Below are 19172 nucleotides of genomic sequence, written 5' to 3'. Positions count from 1 at the left end.
AATTATTCGGTCTTTGGTGCTTTAGAGAAACATGAATAAAGAGAGGGCAGAGTAGAGATATACAATTAGATGATGGGAATAGCATAAGAAGTCCTGTAGAGCAAATTAAATGTTCCAAGGCAAAAATTAAGCATCAAGTCTTCAGCTGTTTGGGATATCTACAATGACCAAGGTAGAAGTCTGTATCTTCGCAATAATTTACCATCATGGCATATCATCAGTGGTTCTTGTTGGTGTATGATGTCAGGTCCGATAGAGCATGTGCTGCCCTGTCCACTGTTTCCCATCATATTATCCTGATCAGTATCGAATTGTTGAAAGGATCTGGACAAAGAATAAAACATATTTCCTTGAAAAACGAGGAACAAAAATATTTTCAAATTATTGCACTTTTACACAGGGATGATTTATTCTAGAGGTAGAACCTATATAGCATTGACCAACAAATTAAATAGATTTTTTAAAATTTATGTTTAATTTATTAACTACTTGCAAATAGAATTAATTAAAATTTGAAATACTATTGTTGGTCCACAGTTCACTTTCCATAAAATAATATTATATCTAGTTGTAATTCAGGTACCTACCCAATAAAATAATGCATTAAATCATGTGATTCACTTTGAAAGAAAATTTTTAAGTTATGCACACTGTATTTTACATTATTGTAAACAAACACGTTAGTTTGTTTATATTGAAAGGAAAATAAAAGAGATCACAATGGTAAAACTCACACATGCGCTCACCCTTGATACCCCGTTGAAAGTATTCAATCAGACAAAAAGTAAGGTAGAAGGGATAGAGTCTTCTATTATAATCGAAAAATACATTGATGAATGTGAGTACCGATTTGTTAAAGTCAGTGCAATGTTATTATTACTTACAATTTTTATACGAAGGCAAAAATAAGATCGCCGGAGGGCCATTAAACATCGAGAGCATTGACATTAACTGCAAAGTAAATGGCATTGAACATCACACGAGTTTATATGATATTATGTTAAAAGAAAACCCTGTACTAGTTGTGAGAAGAGGTGCGCCATTTAGAATGGTTATTAAACTCGAAAGACCCTTAATTACAGCAAGGGATTCAATTTCTTTTACATTTTTTGTTAAAGTGAAAGGTATATTACTTAGAATATATAAATTGTTTTGTATTGTGAAAATATTTAACATAATTTGTCTCTTTTTTTTAAGATTGTGAATTTGCTAAAAACTCAAATGGGATGGAACAATGCTTCTTACTCTTGTATACCAGTAGAATTATACCAATTAAGAAAACTGAGTGGAAATCTATCTGTGATTATGTTTCTCCTGATGGGAAAACACTTTTCATACAAGTAACAAACATTTACATATGAGTATGTTATACTTTTTGCATAAAATATATACATTTGCGCTAGGTTTTTGTCCCGTCTAAATGTATAGTAAATAAATGGAAATTTTGCGTGCATACTAGACATGAGAACCATTTTGTGAAATATCCCTATAATGACGTCATGTATGTACTTTTCAACGCCTGGTGCCCAGGTAATCGTACAAATTGTTTTTATACATTAAAAATGAAGTATAAAAAATGAACCCTTTTTGCTCTAGATGATGATGCTTATTTGCCAACGGAAGAAGAACGGGAAGAATACATATTAAATGACTTTGGCGCTTACTTTACGGGTACAGCAAGAGCTTTTGATTTAAACAGATGGTATTTTGCCCAGTATGAGCCAGGAATGCTCGATTATGTCTTTTACCTATTAAATGATGTATTACATCTTCCCCACCATGATTGTTGGAGTATTTTATCAATTGTAAAAGCATTTTCAAATGAAGTAAGTTATTCTTTAGTAACAATGATTTAAATATCTTCAAAAATTAATATGTACTGGGATATTTTTATATTCAATCGTTTTATGATTAGGTTTCAACAAAAACAAGTAGACAGTAATTGTAGAATTATATTATTTCTAATTTATATCAATAATGTGGAGTATTAAAATAGGCAAAATTGTAGTAATTAATCACCAGATAATCATAATTAAATATTATGGAATGTCGTTTTGAGATCTGCAAGATGTTGAATATGTTTAGTCATTTATCATCATCCTGACATTTTTTCTCCTTAATATGTACAATAAAAAAATACTTAAATTGAAAATTTAGTGTTCTGTTTGAATTTTTAAGGTGGGTATATAAAAATAATTCTAGCATTTAAAATTTACTACAAACTCAAAACTGACTTCTTCTTTATCTAATAAAACTGACGTTAGAACAGCTTAAAAATTTTTCACAATGAAATTTGAAGTGGGAAGAATATTTCTTTAGTACGGTTGACCTATTTTCTACCAGAGCTAATTTTGAATGTTATCCTCTATAAGTGTATAGTACCATTTAAGTTGAATGCCGTCCAGAAATGCCAATTGTAAAATGCTAATTGGAATCATTCCAAAATGCTCAATTGTTTACAACGATTTATTGACTTACGGGTGTTGTTGATCCACCAGATTATGTATTCATTAAGAATCCATTTTTAATGTGTAATGGACAAATTCTCCAATTTACTGTCAAACAGGTTAAGAGCATATTGCACTTGGTCCGCCAGTATGCAGGCATGTCATCCAAGTCCTACCTTTGGAATATCAATTTCTGTAATCCACCCATTTAATTTGGAAACATTTAACTTTAACAAAAAATAGTCTTGTACAAACCCCAAGTTAATTTTGGCAAGGAATCGCTATTAACAGATTTAACACAACTTTCTCATCTAGCTAGGAAAATGACTAACTTTGTTATTTTAAATGAAAATCCCATATTTTTATTGTACAATTCTAGAGTTTATGTTATGCCACTTTTACTGAAAGGAAAATTTTGGTAGGATCAACCACTGAGTTATACCCAATGGAAAATGCATGAGAGGGTATGGTTTTTATAATAACAAGATGGCCGTCCCCATTTATTTTGAAAACAAGAAAAAAATGATCTTATACAATTTTGTATAAGATCATTATTTGATAAAGTTAATCGTTTATGAATTAAAGGGTGGACTATAGAAGTTGATACATCCTGTATACCATTCATCAGTATCCAAGGATGTATTTGCAGGCTAAGCAAGCTCCGCAAACTTTGACTCAGTACGGCATCTTTACCTTTTTGCAGTAGCACTTGGGTATGTACCATCTATTGATGTTTTATATGGGATTTATTCAATGTCCAACAAATTGCATTTGGCATTACAATGTTTATCACATCCTTCAGTCATCCTTGGTAGGCTGTTTTGGCCTTGGATCTCTAAGTTTTTCTCCTTTTTTCCCAGTACTATCTTTGACTAGAATTTTATGAATTCAGACACATTGAGGACTTTCTGTGATCTCCTCATAAAATGGCCTCATCATTGAGTGTTTTTTTGCTTTCCGGATTCTTTATTGTTCTGGGTGAGTGCTTCTTTGAAAGCAACCTATTCATTGTGGACCTTGGTCTGTTGAACAGAGTCCTCACCCTGAGACCTTAGTCTTTGAAGGTGTTTGGTGTACGTTTTGCCTTATTTTTCTATGCAGTATAAATTTTCTATGTAATAGCATAACTTACTTCTGACCTGTCCCTGAATTCCTTGTTTATTCCCTGAAGAGAATCGAGGGGTTTTATACCCTACTCTACACTTCACAATTGATAACATCTAATAGACTCACCTCAGTCGTTCATGTTGGTGCTGCCCTATACTAAGTGGTGGGTATTTGCTTCACATCCATCTCCTCTCTTCACTCACAATCTTTGCTGTTAGTACTGCTGTAACAAAGGCACCAGGAAAAGTTCCAGGATTATTGTGCGATTAATTCTATTGCTATAAACAATACAAGCCAAGGGTCTTTGTGACTTCCTTTGGTATATTACCTATGTCTGTAGTGCTTAGTCCCTTTTCATCCACCCAGTTCCTGCATTAGTGTAAGCCTCTACGTCAAATCTCTTGACCTACAGGACCTTGATGATCAACTGATTATTGGTCATTGATGGTAAGAGAGGTAAGAGGAGGGTCCTCCTTGTGGGTATCCTCCTCTTATATACGCTCTTCGGTCAGTGTCTTTTTGAGCAGACTGGTATAATTTTCTGCCTACACTTTCTCTTGACCAGAAGCTTCTTTCACTAGTAGATCCATGGGGGTTGATTAGGTTATTTGACCCCTCTTCTTTACCTTTGCGACGGAAGAGTATTCTGCCCATCCCAAGGTGTGGTTGCATGTCGACATTTTGGAGAGCTTCATAGGATTCTTGGTCCATAAAAAAAGTCCATTCTGAACCCTTGTCCTGACGGATTTCATCAGAGACGATCCAAAGGTGTGTGTTTAGCTGCCGATTCGCAGCCTTCAGTCGGGCTAGGATGCGCTCGGCAGTGAGTCGAATCCCTCTTGAGTCGGGGATATAAGCTGTACAAGCCAATGGCTTTGGGATCTCATCTCCCACCAGTGTCTGGAAGAATGCACCCTTCCAGGGTCTCAAAGTTGGGACAATATCTATCAGCCAGTTGGTGCTTACCTTATCCGCACAACTTATGACCAGATATCCTGGCTTGTGGGTGCACCTGTTAAATTTGACCTCCAGCATTGGGGGTCCTTCTTCTGGCACTTTTTCATAGGCCAGCATTATCGCCTCCTCAAGGGCTTCAAGCATCATGGAGTCCATTTGTACATTGGGAAATCCATTTTCTACCACAGCAACCTCCACGGGTGTTAGTGACCCCTTGCAGGATGTCTCCTGTGGAGTAGGTCTTAATCTCTTTGGGGCATTTTTCTGTGCTGTATTGTCTTCAGACCTTGGCCTTTTATCGTTTGGCGTTAGAACCAGAGGTTGTCAATTGTGATGGCTTTATCCACTGCCTTTCACCTACTACTCTTGACTTTGTGGACGATTTAAGGAAGTTTTCGAGTATTATCATTTTTTTTGCTTTGACATACTCCACTCCTCCTTTAACAAGGGAAAACAGCCTCCTCCTTGAAGCTCCTGCTAAATGGATTTTAGCAACTTCATCTGCTGTAAGGTTTTCTATTTCTATCAAGCTATTTGCCCTGAAAACGATGCGTAGTCTATTTTTGGCAGTGCTGCCTTCTTCGGGGTCTACCCCAAGTGTGCTTGTTTTGTTTATTTCATTATATGGTTCCATATAGTTCCCACGAATAGCTAGGGATGTAAGAGGTCCACCCCAGCAGAGCCCCGCATGCTGGGCTAAGCCTAAATACGACAGGGTGTCGGCTGGTTCCCTGAAAGCTCCGATTGAGACACCATTTAACCCTAGTGCCATTCATCTTTCGCCACGGGTCGCGTTACAGCTTAGATTGGGTTTGCCAGAGCCCCTTTAGCCTACCCTGATATCCCAACTACCTATTTCTCCTCAATGAAGAGAAAAAAGGTACCTGGTAATAACAAGGCGTTTTCCAGGAGGTGCTACGAGGAAGATGGGGTTGGACTTTTACCTCCCAATGTATGTCTAACATGTGGCTTTTTTTCTCAGTAAAAAATAGCATTATTAAAAATATGTACTGGTTGTCTCCATTTAAAAATTTAAACAATCCTTTTTACAATTTAATCAAGTTTTGAATAAAATACAGTTTTTATTGTTCAAATCATAAAATCACACATGAATAACATAATTAAACAATTATTTCTTGATTAACTATGTTTTACTGGTTGCTATAATAAAATTAATTAATTATTTTTATTTTTACTTAGAAAACAGAATCATTAATCATAGACTGTCCTTGGACTAGCAATTACAGAGGTGGAACAAACCAAATGAAATGGCCAGGAAGCAAACTCTTGTTGGGCCAGTTTTACAAAACTAAAAAACCAGTCAATCTAGGGCATTGTTATGTCTTTAACTGTCTACTAGTTTCAGGTATTAAATATTATTAAAACATCAATTAAATGGTATTAAACAATTTAAATATATTTCAATCACACCTAAAGTTTTTTTTTTAGTATTCAGAGTTCTTGGAATTGCAGCAAGGCCTGTGACTGGTTTTAACGTCTATAATTCTATTTCAACAAAGAATGTCCTAATAGCAAACAAATTTATAAAGGATTCAGGGGAGACGATACCAGAAATGTCTGATGAATTGAGGTAAAAAATTTGGTTTAAAGAATGATTGTATAAATGTACACCATCGCTGTCTATTTATCCAGCTGTCACTGCAACTGGGCAGAAGTTTTCATGAAACGCCAAGATATTGGCCATGATTACAATGGGTGGCAATGGATCGCTAGGCCTGAAGGGCCGACGTCAATTGCAAGCCTGAAAAAGGGCGAATTGGAAAAGCCTTATTCTGGCCTCCTGTCATACTTCACTCTTCACCCCTTGATACTCATCTGGGTGTTTTCGATGGATTGTCAAAAATTAGTTCAGCACATATCTCAGTGAGTTGTGGAATTTTCACCCATATAAGTAACTTTTCTTTCCAATTGTAGATTTATTTATTTTATTTTTTCAATAAACCTTCTATCATTCGATACAAGTAAAAAGTAGAGATGTACATATAGTATATTTATTTAAAAATACGAATGTTTAAATAAAAAATCAAAGGAAGGTTGTATATTTTGTAAAGAAATGAAAACATTTATAAACAAATTGTGCCATGATTTTTAAATCTAATGTTTATCGTTCGTTATGAAAATGATTCCAAAATTCCTTATTAACAGTCATAAAAGCCTTAGGTCTAGATTGATTGAATATAAATCACTATTAATTACCACAGATATGAGAAAGGAAAAGAAATATTGAATTTCGTGTCCCTTCATATTTTTTAAAAGAAATTGTTTTTCAGAGATGCTAAAATAGTTACCAAACGGGTGGGAAAGTGGTCAGATCAGGATATTTCAGCAGATTATTTACTTGATGATGGTACTTAGAGGGAAAAAAATATTTGAAATAACTTATAAGAGTATAATATTTTGTACGATTTTAGGTAAAGGAATAAATGCAAGTATTCCAAATCCATTACTTCCTTTGTTTGAAAGCAGCACTGAAATTTCAATATATAAAAACGAGGAAGAACAAATACAAGACATAACAGGTTCAATTAAAATGAAAGATGAGAAAATAATAGGCGATTCAATACTGTAATAAAATATGTGATTTTTTTTTTAACTTTTCATTCACACGAGAAGACATTTCTCACGTACAATTATCTTTTGTAGAATCGAATGTAAAACAGAAAATTCGGGGGAGTGTGAAAAATTTGTCGACGTTTATGCAAGACTTGAAACGATCCTGTTCACTGGAAAAGTTTACCAAGTTGTAATGACAAAGAAGGAAAAAATTCAAGTCCCTCCATTCGAAAGTAAATAATTACAAGAAACATAGCGTAAAAGTTCTTATCAGAATTGGGAAGATTGTTGGTGATTGTTTTTTCACAAATTTTCTATCTACAAATACCATTCTATTTTTTTTTTTTTTTTTTTTTTTTCAACCCAATTAATTCTTCCTTGGAAACTGTATTTCATTTTTTCAGCTCACACTTTTACCGTGTTAGTCGAAAAAGATGAATATTTGAAGAAGCTCACTCCGGAATTGCTTTTCAAGTTTGTTTTCTCTGTCACTGCCGAGGGCCAAACGGGTAGACTGTACGAAGAAGTGCTATTCAGATTAGCGCATCCCAAACTATTTCTTCGAGTGAGCTTGTACTAATTAGTCATTTACCAAATTAAAATTATTTAAATTTAAAAAAAAGAAAGAAAAAAAAGACCAATCTGTGTGTGGACAACCAATGAAATTCATCTAATGTACCAAAAACAAGACAAGCGTACTTTACATTGCTTTTAAATAAAATAAGATAAAAAGGGTTAGCGCCGTGTCAATGCCTAAACCGTTGCGGCCACCGACACCCCCCCCTCAATTAGCTCAGTTATACAATAAGTGTAAAGGGTAATGGAAGAGTATCGAGTTCTCCATCACCCTGAGTGAATATGTAAATATGAAAAAAAAAATTATTTAAAAGTGAATAGGTTTGGATTTAGGAAATAATGTGTTGGGGGACAGATAACACTGAGGCCTGACCCTGAGATAGGTGATTCTCGAGTCTGACGGTAATTTAATGTAAGTTATAGAAGTAAGAATAGCTGTAGACTGCAAGAAATAATAAGCTCAGCTCTACACTTGTGTATATAAGTATACGCATGTGCAGATTTGAGTTTATATAAATGCACTAGTTTTGTGGTCCGCTTGACCAATTAAAAATGGCAAAAAGGAGGGAAAATTCAAAAGGTGTGGTTGAGGTGAAAGGTTGGTGTCCGAGTGGATCGAGGTCACGTAGCTCAAGTGGTAGAGCAGCGGCGTATCAAGCCGAAGATCGTGGGTTCGAATCCCACTCGTGCCATTGACTTTTTTTATCTCAACTGAAAACCTTAATTATTTATATAAATGATTAATCTCTCCAGAATAAAATCCATTTGCACTGTCCTTTGTCATTGTTAAAGTGATTTGATAAACTGCTATCGACAGGTGACTAAAAGTGTTCCTGCCATATCCAAATATTCTTGTGGTATGCAGGTTCGTGTAACAGTTGATATTCTGACAGAATGAATATTGTAAATTATTTTATTTAATATAATTAATAACTGTCAACAAGAATAAATGTAATTTTTTTTTACTCTACCAATTTCAGAAAGCTTCTACAAAATTACACCTTATACCAAAATCCTACAAAACCAATGCATGAATATTCTATTTTGAGTGCATAGTAATTTTCTTCTTTTATATGCATTTAGCTCAAAGAAAATTATCCAGTGGTTCAACAGTTCCATACAGTAATCGTTGACTTCATCAACATGCCCGCAACGTTTAAAAACACTCGGCTTATTCTTGAAGAAATGATTAACAACAAAAACGTACTGTCATTCAAAAAACTCTCGTAAGTGTTTAAAAAATCGCAGAATAAGTAAGCAATTTTAAGTTACTGAATTTCTTAACAGCTATGCGAACAAAGCCCCTGTACACATCAGCTGTTCAGTGAGAGCGACAAAACCGGGGAAGTACATGCTGAAGGCGACTCTTGCCACAGAATTCGGACAGTCGTACGGATACCTTGAGTATAATGTAAAAGACAAAGGATGGTAATTGGTTTTTCAAGATGTAATTTGATAATAAAAACTTTTTTTTTCTAAAGTGCTAATTATTTTATTTAAGTGTTTAAGACGTGTAGGGAATGATATGTAAATGACATTCTCAGGACTATAGTCAAAAGTCTATTTATTCACGTGTTGAATAAATTTACGAATGAGTAGTGAAAAGAAGTCAATAGCTTTTCTTAGACCCGTCGCTCATTTCAGCTATGTAGGATAGGCCATACTCGTACGACACGTGCGTATGGTGTCTCAAGACGTATAGGAAAGACAATACAATGTAATCCAATGGGATCAATTTTGAATAATTTAGTTACGGGCATGAACACAATTAAAGAGACGTTACCGTAAGCTGTTAAATAATGGTATCTGGTCGGGAGAAGTGGGGAATACTTGAGTAATACAACAGGTCAACTATTCGTTATGGTACACGATCAAGTTAATAATTACGAAATGACATAGAATAGTGCGTACACATCTATTAATCTTTTTACAATTCGTATTGTATTTGTTTATAATAATAATTCTCACCTACAACATTTTTTAACCGGATTCCAGAGAGGATCGTTTATTAGGATGACAAGAAGGTAAAGTCGGTCGTTGAAGTTTACACCAACCTTTGCCCTTTACAGAGGTTTGTGAACCTCCCCTTTACTGTTGTCTGTCTTATCGTTTCACTTCTGCATACTTCGGAAAGTGCATCCAGTATTTTTTTTAATACTCCAACCTTGTGATTAAAAAGTGCCAATCGTTGAATTTTCCATTGAAATATGTTTGCTTGGGACAGGATGCGAAGAACTCCGATTCCTTAGAAGTGTAAGCAATGAAATTACAAAATTTACTACTCCTGAAATGCCCCGTTTTTTGTTTTATTTTTTTGCCAGTGTGAGTTTACAACACTCCCTTGAGAACCATTATATTTAAAATTTCAATTAAAACACAAGAAAAAAAGGTTGATAAAATGAGTTGAATTATTTAAAATTACATTTTTTTTCTATTTTGTAGGCCATTTGAATGAATCACTGAATATATTATAAGTAAAGATCAAATACATCAACACTTCCTAGTTTAAACAGCAATTATTTATAATATTCTATGCTTCTTCAATTTATCCTATCTAATATAATCAATTAAATGTGATTAAAACAGGTTTTATTCTATAAATATGTCATGCTGTTTGTCTACGATGTAGGTACCTTCTTTGTTCCTCAGTAATAAATATTCAAAAAGTCCACATTTGTTCTTTTTTTTCTTCTCCAGGAATCTAATTTATTCTATGTTTATTCTCAGAGCTGAATGAAACGAAATGAGGAGATAAAAAGCAAATATTGCGGGGTGATGGAAAACAGACAATGTGCTTCGATGGAAACGCCTCAGGACGATGTTCCACTACAGCCGATGGCATTTACTGTCACATTCAGTTCTCCCAAAACAGTGAACAACAAATTTTTAAAGAGGCACAGCAGAAACCTTTCCTTACCTGTAGTTAAAGTTTATGATGGTGATGTAAGTCAATAACAATATATATTTTTTAGTCATTTTTCACTTTAACATATCTTGTACGTATTTAGATCTTTAATAATCTCATTCATAAAAACCAATCTATAATGTAATATAAGAATATATGGGCAGGATCAGCCTTGCACTACTTGTCAAGGCACAAGGTGGTTTTCAGATTATCTGAATCATTTCCACCCGATTTAGGATAAGCCATATGAAGTCATCACTTGTTTGTGTGTCCAGCATAAGTTTACTCGGGTTCCAAACAAATAATTGCCTTCTATGAGTTCTAGATTTTATCTCTACCTGTTATTTTGAAAAACTTTCTTCTACAGCGTATAGTTAACAGTTTTTCCATCAAATTTTGTTTGACATTAAATATTTATTAGTAAGAATGTGAAAGGGCTGATGGAGGAATGCTGAGTATCCCCTTATTTGAGTAAACGATATGTATATGGGAACATACGCATTTAAGAATTGGTGAGAATGTAAATATACATTTGCACAATTTTGGGTGGGACCACAGTTAGGCCTTAGTAGTTATGGTGTCCTTGTACTTGCAGCAGTTCTAGGTTTGAATCTGGACAATGTCCATGGCTTTTTAATTGATAATGATATGAAAATTGTATTGTAAAGTCCCCTTGTCCGTACACCCATTGGCCTATTGTATAATTAAGCTGTCCTGTATGGCTGGAGTTACTTTACTCTATTTTATACATTTGATGGATTTGGTTGGGGTCTGAAATGTCCTAGGTGTCAATAGGCGTTGCTAATATCAGTGAGCAGGGTGGATAAAAACCAAAGTCAAACCCTAGACTTCTCACAAGCTACTTATTGTAGGTGATTTGGTAAGACATGAGAAGTCTCATGTAACAATGCACTCAAAGTAAAAAAAAAAAAAAAACACTTGTACTTATTTATTTTCCATAGAGAATAATGTGTGGTGTTTAGTGACCATTAGTCAGTGATTATTCAGAGATCGTGAGATAAATAAAGAATAATAGTAGTTTACTTGAAACGTATATGTAATGTCCTTTAAATAGCCCAAGACTGGGTGTGTTCTATTATCCACAATGGTCTACAGCGGAAGTTTAAATCCAAGACAAGGTGGTGGTCAACCGTGGAGATGTACGACATCTAGAGATGATAATTTTATTGCTCTTATCGCACTATCATGGCAGATGACTGGGACCATATGTGCAAAAGATGTAAAAAAAGCTTTGCTTCATGTTCCATTAGCACAATCTTTTCAAATACAGTCAGTGATGTTTTGATGTGGAATCAACAACCATGCCCAAACTGAACTGATATAATACAGAATGGATCTTTTGACTGCACTAAGGTAGATTGAGGAAGTACACCCCTTTATTTATTGGGGACATCTTCGTGCTAATGCTTGATCAAACTCATGAATATTTGATCTTGTTTAAATTGATTTACGTTAAAATAAGTATGCTGTAATTAATTTAAAGATAGAAATACATACAATTTAAAATAAACAACAAAATACGAGTGTCTGTTTTTTTGTATTTGAGTGACTAATTAATTGAATTATTATATATATTTGTATTTTGAACAATAAAGAAACAATTTAGATATCAACAATAAAGATAAAATGATAAGAGGTTGTTTTATGGCTGTTTAGTTATTATTAGAATAAAAAAATTCATCTCAGATTGAACTCTTCTGTTCTTATATTTATTTGGCTCGATAATTATATTTATTTGTAGTTTTATCATATCCTGATATGCATTATGCTTATTAGTGAATCAGTAAAGACAATAGACCAGTATGTTTTGAGATGACCAAACTACTGGTTTGGCCTACAATCTTCAACAAAAAAAATCTCAAAACTATATTTACTGCGGGATATTTTCTTAAGGTCAATTATATTATTGGTGTCATTGATGTTTATTGGTACAATACCTAATTACAGTAGGTACAAAATTGACATAATAATATTATGAGGGTTTTAATTGAAATTAATCTCTTTCGGAAAACTAAATGTAGAAATAAAATTTACACCAAGAACTTGTAGGCAGGTACTTGAATAAGACAAATATTTGATTAAGCTCAGTTGAGCAGTTGATTGTCCAAAATTGATATAACATAGCTTAGCAAGGTGGAGTACTTTGTTTTTATAGATTTTTGATCATTCCAACATGCTTTTACTATTTTAATTTTCTAGGATAATAAACTAGTTATATTTTCTAAGCTGTCTGTACAAATAAAACTGTCTGTAAGGATATTTTTTGATATAAATCATTTTTAATTAATCTAGCTAAATTCTAGTGCGTTTGTAAAAATAGCATTGGCAGCCAAACACTACCGACTGGTATTTTAAAAACAGTCTTACACAACATTCTTTCATCACGTTCTTTTTTTGTTTTTTAAACCATTATATAATATTGTTTGTATAAAAATGTTGTTTTCTTTAAGATAAAAAGTGAATTAAAATTTGATTTTATTTTTGTTTTTGAAGAACATAGCAGAAACAGTAACCAATGGAAAGTTGAAAAAACCAGGAAACCACTCAGAAGGCTACTTTTCAAGTGATCCAGAGGATGAACACGGAAAGACCAGCTCTAAAATAGAGACAAATTTAGATGCTTATGGTAAGATAACCAAAACGATAAAAGTGTGCTGTTATTTTAAACTAGCCGTTTTTTTTTTTTTTGTTAAGCTTCACCACCTGAAGTAGATTTGTCTATCGTCATGGGCGCAGAACAAGTTGAGGAAGAAAGTTCAGATTCAGGCAGTGAAACTGGAACTTACACCATTGACAAAGAAACTCCAGAGATTGTCACTGCTAGGCTCAGCATTGATGCTAATTATGGCATTGACACAAGTGTATGTTTTTTTGTGTTGTTAAATAATGTTTTAATATCAATTGATTTGTTAAATAATCTGAATTATATTTTTTTACACAGATTAACAATAAGCATGATTCTACTGCTTGGGTAAGTGAATGGGCATCGACAACTCTCAACCATAAAAATTCTTACAATGTTTCAAATGTAAATAATCCACCAACGAAAATTGTAAAAGCTTCAAACAGTGAGTATTTTTAAAACTTTCTCTCTCTCGTTTTATTAGAAAATTAATGGCCAGTTCTAAATTTAAAATAATAAAAATTTAAATTTCTTTGTTGAAATGTAGAACATAACATCATTTCTGGTCATTCTGATTTGTCTATTCTTCTTTTTCCTTTACTTGTATTCTCCATAAAACTGTGTTAAAGAATGTCAAAAATATAAACTGTTACTTATACATATGTATATTTTTAAAACTTTTCTAATATATAACTGGTACTTTGTTAAAGTTGTATATCTTGAAAATATCAAAATATTATCATCATCATCAAACAAATCTGTTTATAAATTAGATAAATATAAACAATGAGTATAAACAGGTTAAGTACTATTTTATTCATATTTTTATGGTGTATACACAGAAATAATTCTAGCATTTAATATTTCAATTTAAATTATAATTTGCCAAGTTTTATATGTAATGAAATTCTATTTAAAAAAAATAAATAAATAGATGTCTTAACTACTTAAATTATTTCTAATTCATTTATTCATTTTCAGTTGTTAGTAAGATTCCTTCTCCAATGGCAACTCGAGCAACCCTTGGTTCGAGAGGGAAAATAAACAATAATGTGTCTTCTTTGAAATCTAATGATCTTTCTTTACAAAAAGTAAGCAATAAAAATTAATATATCTACTGTTATACATTCTTTTTGTTTTAATTTTTTCATCATAGAAAGAGCAAGCGAACGAAGCCAGTTATGACACTGAATGTTACCTGAAAGCGACTGAAAAAATGATGACGGCCATCGAGGCAAGAATGTGCCTTTCATTGGACTCCGGAGGAGAGTCTGAAAATGATTCTAAGTGTACAAAAAAATCCCTCCAACGATCAGACAGTAGCGCCAGTGAATCTGGGTCCAAGTCGCAAGCCTCGACAGTAAGTAGGTACAACAGAGCATTTAGCCTTCGTCGAGGGAGGCTAGACGTAGAAAAGAAAGCTGAACCGCAGCCCAGAGTCAGTAAATTTGAAATTCCTCCCCAACGGTCGACCTCGTCAGTACGATCCAAGCCGACCACTCCAGCTCTTCCTCCACAATCATGCCTATCACGGACTGACAATGTCAGGCTTAGCATGAGAGCACCAAAACATTCTGTTCAGGTATATCTTTATAAGGTATTCACATAATAATGATAAGTTGTCGGTAAGACAGCATTCTTAAAGAACTAATTTATAATAGAGAATAATTTCAAAACATTACTGTTCATTTAATAATAATACTTAAGATACTGAAATTTGGTTGTTTCCAATCATTTTGGACTGCCTATCCTTTCTGTGTTGGGCTGTCAGACTCGTTTTGACATTTCATCATCTTCAATGAATCTCTGAAAATGGCAAAATGCCAAAACATGTCTAACAGACCAGATTTCAGGGTTTTTTTCACTTCACAGAGGTTTTTTCAATTTCAATGCAGCAATTTCACAACTTAAGACATCAGATAAAAATGGTTTCAAGTTTTATTTATTATCACACATTTTCATTATTATGGTTATCAATTTAAGAAAAATTTAAACTGAAGGCTATTAGTAAAAAAGTAATAAAATAGTTTTCTTTCATAATACAAACTCATCAATGTAGTAACATCATATATTATATTTTTTAGTCGCCAATTTTATCAGGTCCAAAAAATGATACCACTAGCACAAAAAAGAAATCATTAGGTGGAGGAAGAAGTAATTCAACTCTATCATCTAAAGAAGTTGAATTCCAAAACTGGAAAAGACGAAAAAACTATGATCCGATAAAGGCGGCGGCAGCGGGTAAAAAGAAAGAGGTCCCTTCCAAAAAATCGCCTTTTAACTCCATATCACAATCAGCGACTGCTGCTGGATCAGCACCTAAAAGGTTTGAACATTTTTAGTTTTTGTTGTTTTTTTGTAAATTACGGTGTAATCAATTTGTTTCAGCCCTGTTGCCTCAGTGCTGAGATCGGCGTCCTTTCACGGCACAAGACAGCTTTCTGCAGGCCCCTCTTCATCTGAAGATGAGGAGGACATCACACTGTCTGCTGAAGATGAAGATTGGCCTAAAGCACCCAAGGTTCGTTGTTTTGTTTGCTACTTTTTTTAATGCAACAATTGTTTATTGAAATAACAGTATTTTTTTGTTTTTGTTTTTAAAGACCTCGCTAGAAAACACTCCAAGGGATAGTCAAGTATCTCTGTTTAGTAATAGCCCCAATTCGCCCCGAGCTAGACACAAACTAGAGGTTTGTTGTTGCAATTTATTAAAGAAATTACTCTGCTGAAATTATGTTTATTTTTGTTTAATTTATTTGTAGGGTGTCGATAATCTAGTAGTTTCAGCAATATCCAATCTTTCTAGTAAATTAAAAGTGAATGCAAGTTCATTACTAAAAAAATTAAGGTAATTATTTTTATTTATGTAGTTTGATACAATAAATTTAACAGCTTGGCTATTATGGTAGTAGTGATTTTTTAAGTGAATAATGAAAATTCACAATGCTTTTTATTTTAATGATTTTTTTTTTAATTCTCAGGTATTTGTATGATGAAGAGAGTGATAAATACAAGGCTCTTTCAATTGAACTGGAACAGCTTGAACTCCATGATAATTCAGGTTCTCCTCAGAAATCGTCTTCAAGAGAATTGGCACTTACATTAAAAAATTTAAAACGAATCGATACGACTCTTAAAGGTAAGTTGTTTTATATTAGGTTTCAAAAATATTCCTCATGATAGTTAAAGCTTTTTTCCTCTGGTCCCTGGTAGAAGGACAAGCTCTGCCAGCAACCTGGCAAAATTCAAAGGCTTTACTTTTGTTTTTATATTTTTCCTTTTACAGACATCTTCAAGAACATAAATAAAACTCATTTTCATCTATCAGTCAAGTCTGAGCTAAAGCACCCAAGAACCATGTAATTTTTATTTTAAATGAAATACACTCCATGCTCCATAAAAAAAGTGGTGAACTTTGAAATTTTGATTTTTACTAATTATTATTAGATGATTTTGTCACAGATTGTGAAGCAAAATCGCTTATTTCCTAATGTGATTTAAAATTTCCATTTTAATGTTTACCATCAACAAGGGAATTTCATTCTCTAAAAATGCCCTTATTCGCTCTTGTGTTGATGGAGTGAAACAAAAACCATTACGAAAATAGCCGTAGTAGCCCATTGAACTTGTTGAGGATGAAAGAAGTCGGTGTTACATGGCACGAGGTTTAGGTTTGCCTGAAATTAGGCATATAGCAGTGCCGAGTGATTGGAATGTGTACTCAGATACCAGGATCGGGACGCCCAAGAGTCGCAGGACAAGCCTATGACTAATTCATCAGATTGCACACTGGGAAATCCCTTTTCCCCTGCTTCTGAAATGTCTCAAAGGTTTTGAAGTTCGAACCATAAGACGGGATGTGCCATTAGCGCTGAAACAGTAAGAGGAGACTTGCAGAAATTATTTTAAGCCCCAGAAAGCCAGCGATGGGATCAGTGCTTACTAGAAACTATTGGACAGCAACTGAATTATATGTTTTCCCCAGTGTTCTCTCTTTTCAGTAGACAGAGATCTTTGTATTTATTGAGCTGGAGAGCTAGCTAGAGACAGAGAGCTACAAACAATGCAACATTGACGAAAGAGTGTCATTTGGAAGTAGATCAGTTAACCAATTATGGTGTGGAGCAGAATTTCTTTTGGTTGCAAAAATAGAGTTACACATTTTTAATAGGCCATCACTTAATGTAACAAACATTCTTATTTATGCAAGATCGCATATCACCGCCAGTGTTATTCAGTTCCTGAATTTGAGCACTTTTGAAACGAGCTCAGACATTGGGTAAAACAAACAACTAACCCTATAACCTTAGCTGAGCTGAAAGTTATGTAAGATTTGGGTTGAAATTTCTCAAGATGTGGTTAAAGGCAGGCTTAATTGTGAGCATGCCGAGAAGATTAGAGTGTGTAATAAGAGCAAGAGGAGGTAGCACACCCTATTAAAGATGTTTTTATTTATTAAGTTTATTTTATAACATCATGTTCATACAAAAGCAATTTTTTATTTTATTAAATTTTTTGTTTTCGATGGGTATTTTTATTTGAACAGTAACAAAATCTTTTAATAGATACCAGAAATATAACAAATACAGGTGTTGATCTTATGGAAAAAGTACATAATGCGCTACTTTTTTTTGTAGAGCTGTATATTTCACAAAGTCAAAACATCACAAATGTGACCGAGAATTTTTAAGTCTGGGACGTTTCATATAAAAAATGATGCTATGTACTGTGGTTTTTTTAGCTAGTTTGTCCACTATCTCATTATGCGCTACTACTGAGTTGCCTTTTGTCGAACGTAATCTTATCTTTTTATTTGATTGTGACATTTTATAAATTTTTAACTTTTAGAATAATGCTCAGACAACTATTAATCAAGCATAATTTACGAGAAGCTATACTATATTCAATGCTTCTGCTTTCAATATAGCAACAACCCGAATAAAACAAGTTCTCATTTTAATTGGATTTACATGGTTGATGAAAGCTTTAAATTATTATTGAGAAATATATTATTTTTCATTGTGTATTTTTAAATAATATAGCTAATACATTTTTATTTTCTAGTTCTAAACGAAGTTCTTTTTGACAACGTAGACTACGAATGAATCGTGTATTTGTATGAAAGCAACCTTGGAAATTGTCAAATGTGATTACCAAATTTTATATATTAGTATTTACATTAAGTGCTTTTATAAGGCCCGTAATATTATTATTTTATATCCAATAATATCTAATTATATAATATATAAATATAATTATATATACAATGTACCTACATATAACATAACGTATAGAAATGTTTTATATACAATCATAAATACCATGTTTTTAATGTAATATTCATTGATAGTTTACAAAAGAAGTCATGAATATGTCATAGATATAATAAATATGTTATATTTTTTTACTGATTTGTGATATTTGGTTTGCCAAAATAGCTAATTATTAAATATTTAATAACTAATCACAAATCAACTAAAAAAACACAAAAGTTTGCTGCATATAAGATATAATATACGAACAAAAGTCCAGTTATATTGCAGTCACCAAGTATTGGAAATTTTTTATTTTTATTTTAGCATTTAAAGTATATTTATGTTTTCTTCTATTGACTACCGAATATTTATAATTAACTACTTATTGCATAAAACAATAGTTAAATATAAATCATTCTGTTAATGAGCAGTTTTTTAATTTTATTTTTATATAACTTCAAATTGTTGTACATCCCTGAAAAAAGTAATCCTTTTACTTTAAAGTTTTATTTAATATATTTGTTGCCTTATTTGACTCACATAGTAGCCTTTATTTTTTTGTAACTTTGATCTGCCTAAGGATAATTCTCAGAAAAAATTGAACAAGTTTTGTGAAGAATAATCAATAAAGGGATTTTATTGTTTGTATTATGCTTTTTCAGTTGCTTGAAAGAAAAGTAATAACATAATATACAATATTTCCTTTA

At 33.0% G+C, this 19172-nt stretch overlaps 2 protein-coding genes across 8 annotated transcripts; both read left to right on the top strand.

Annotated features, from left to right (window-relative positions):
- Nucleotides 1–548: 548 nt before the first annotated feature.
- Nucleotides 549–9141, top strand: LOC106666748 (annulin-like). 4 transcript variants are annotated; one of them, XM_014394150.2, is made up of 14 exons: nucleotides 552–838; nucleotides 900–1124; nucleotides 1198–1340; nucleotides 1404–1530; nucleotides 1597–1826; nucleotides 5712–5877; nucleotides 5949–6102; nucleotides 6165–6395; nucleotides 6803–6879; nucleotides 6944–7097; nucleotides 7176–7318; nucleotides 7490–7650; nucleotides 8745–8887; nucleotides 8949–9141. In XM_014394150.2, exons 1-14 carry the CDS (start codon nucleotides 721–723, stop codon nucleotides 9091–9093), a joined length of 2217 nt encoding a protein of 738 aa, XP_014249636.1. In that variant the 5' UTR covers nucleotides 552–720; the 3' UTR covers nucleotides 9094–9141. The 4 variants fall into 4 exon arrangements, 3 of the variants coding, with proteins under 3 accessions (XP_024086010.1, XP_014249636.1, XP_014249637.1); XM_014394151.2 differs by having other exon boundaries at nucleotides 556–838; nucleotides 5961–6102; XR_001340475.2 differs by lacking the exon at nucleotides 8949–9141 and having other exon boundaries at nucleotides 551–838; nucleotides 7176–7376.
- Nucleotides 9142–9647: 506 nt separating this feature from the next.
- LOC106666749 lies at nucleotides 9648–19113 on the top strand. 4 transcript variants are annotated; one of them, XM_014394154.2, is made up of 13 exons: nucleotides 9648–9685; nucleotides 10389–10604; nucleotides 13081–13213; nucleotides 13282–13448; nucleotides 13529–13655; nucleotides 14192–14301; nucleotides 14367–14792; nucleotides 15295–15536; nucleotides 15599–15731; nucleotides 15814–15900; nucleotides 15973–16058; nucleotides 16192–16349; nucleotides 18275–19113. In XM_014394154.2, exons 2-13 carry the CDS (start codon nucleotides 10395–10397, stop codon nucleotides 18313–18315), a joined length of 1920 nt encoding a protein of 639 aa, XP_014249640.1. In that variant the 5' UTR covers nucleotides 9648–9685; nucleotides 10389–10394; the 3' UTR covers nucleotides 18316–19113. The 4 variants fall into 4 exon arrangements, with proteins under 4 accessions (XP_014249640.1, XP_014249639.1, XP_014249641.1 ...); XM_014394153.2 differs by lacking the exon at nucleotides 9648–9685 and adding an exon at nucleotides 9733–9914; XM_014394155.2 differs by lacking the exons at nucleotides 9648–9685; nucleotides 10389–10604 and adding an exon at nucleotides 11844–11940.
- The last annotated feature ends 59 nt before the right edge of the window (nucleotides 19114–19172 follow it).

This window comes from Cimex lectularius, unplaced genomic scaffold (genome assembly GCF_000648675.2).
Source record: "Cimex lectularius strain Harlan isolate CLEC.00 unplaced genomic scaffold, Clec_2.1 scaffold2, whole genome shotgun sequence".
In the NCBI taxonomy this organism is placed as follows: domain Eukaryota; kingdom Metazoa; phylum Arthropoda; class Insecta; order Hemiptera; family Cimicidae; genus Cimex; species Cimex lectularius.
This window is presented reverse-complemented; position numbering and strand designations above follow the sequence as displayed.

What these genes read in the sequence shown, in the direction of transcription:
- LOC106666749 (XM_014394154.2), top strand. Translation starts at nt 10,395, where the DNA reads ATGAAACGAAATGAGGAGATAAAAAGCAAATATTGCGGGGTGATGGAA. An exon ending in CACCAAAACATTCTGTTCAG is followed by an intron (nt 14,793 to 15,294) that starts GTATATCTTTAT and finishes TATATTTTTTAG; the next exon opens with TCGCCAATTTTATCAGGTCC. An exon ending in TCATTACTAAAAAAATTAAG is followed by an intron (nt 16,059 to 16,191) that starts GTAATTATTTTT and finishes TTTAATTCTCAG; the next exon opens with GTATTTGTATGATGAAGAGA.
- LOC106666748 (XM_014394150.2), top strand. Translation starts at nt 721, where the DNA reads ATGGTAAAACTCACACATGCGCTCACCCTTGATACCCCGTTGAAAGTA. An exon ending in ATTTTTTGTTAAAGTGAAAG is followed by an intron (nt 1,125 to 1,197) that starts GTATATTACTTA and finishes CTTTTTTTTAAG; the next exon opens with ATTGTGAATTTGCTAAAAAC. An exon ending in TCAAGTCCCTCCATTCGAAA is followed by an intron (nt 7,319 to 7,489) that starts GTAAATAATTAC and finishes TCATTTTTTCAG; the next exon opens with CTCACACTTTTACCGTGTTA.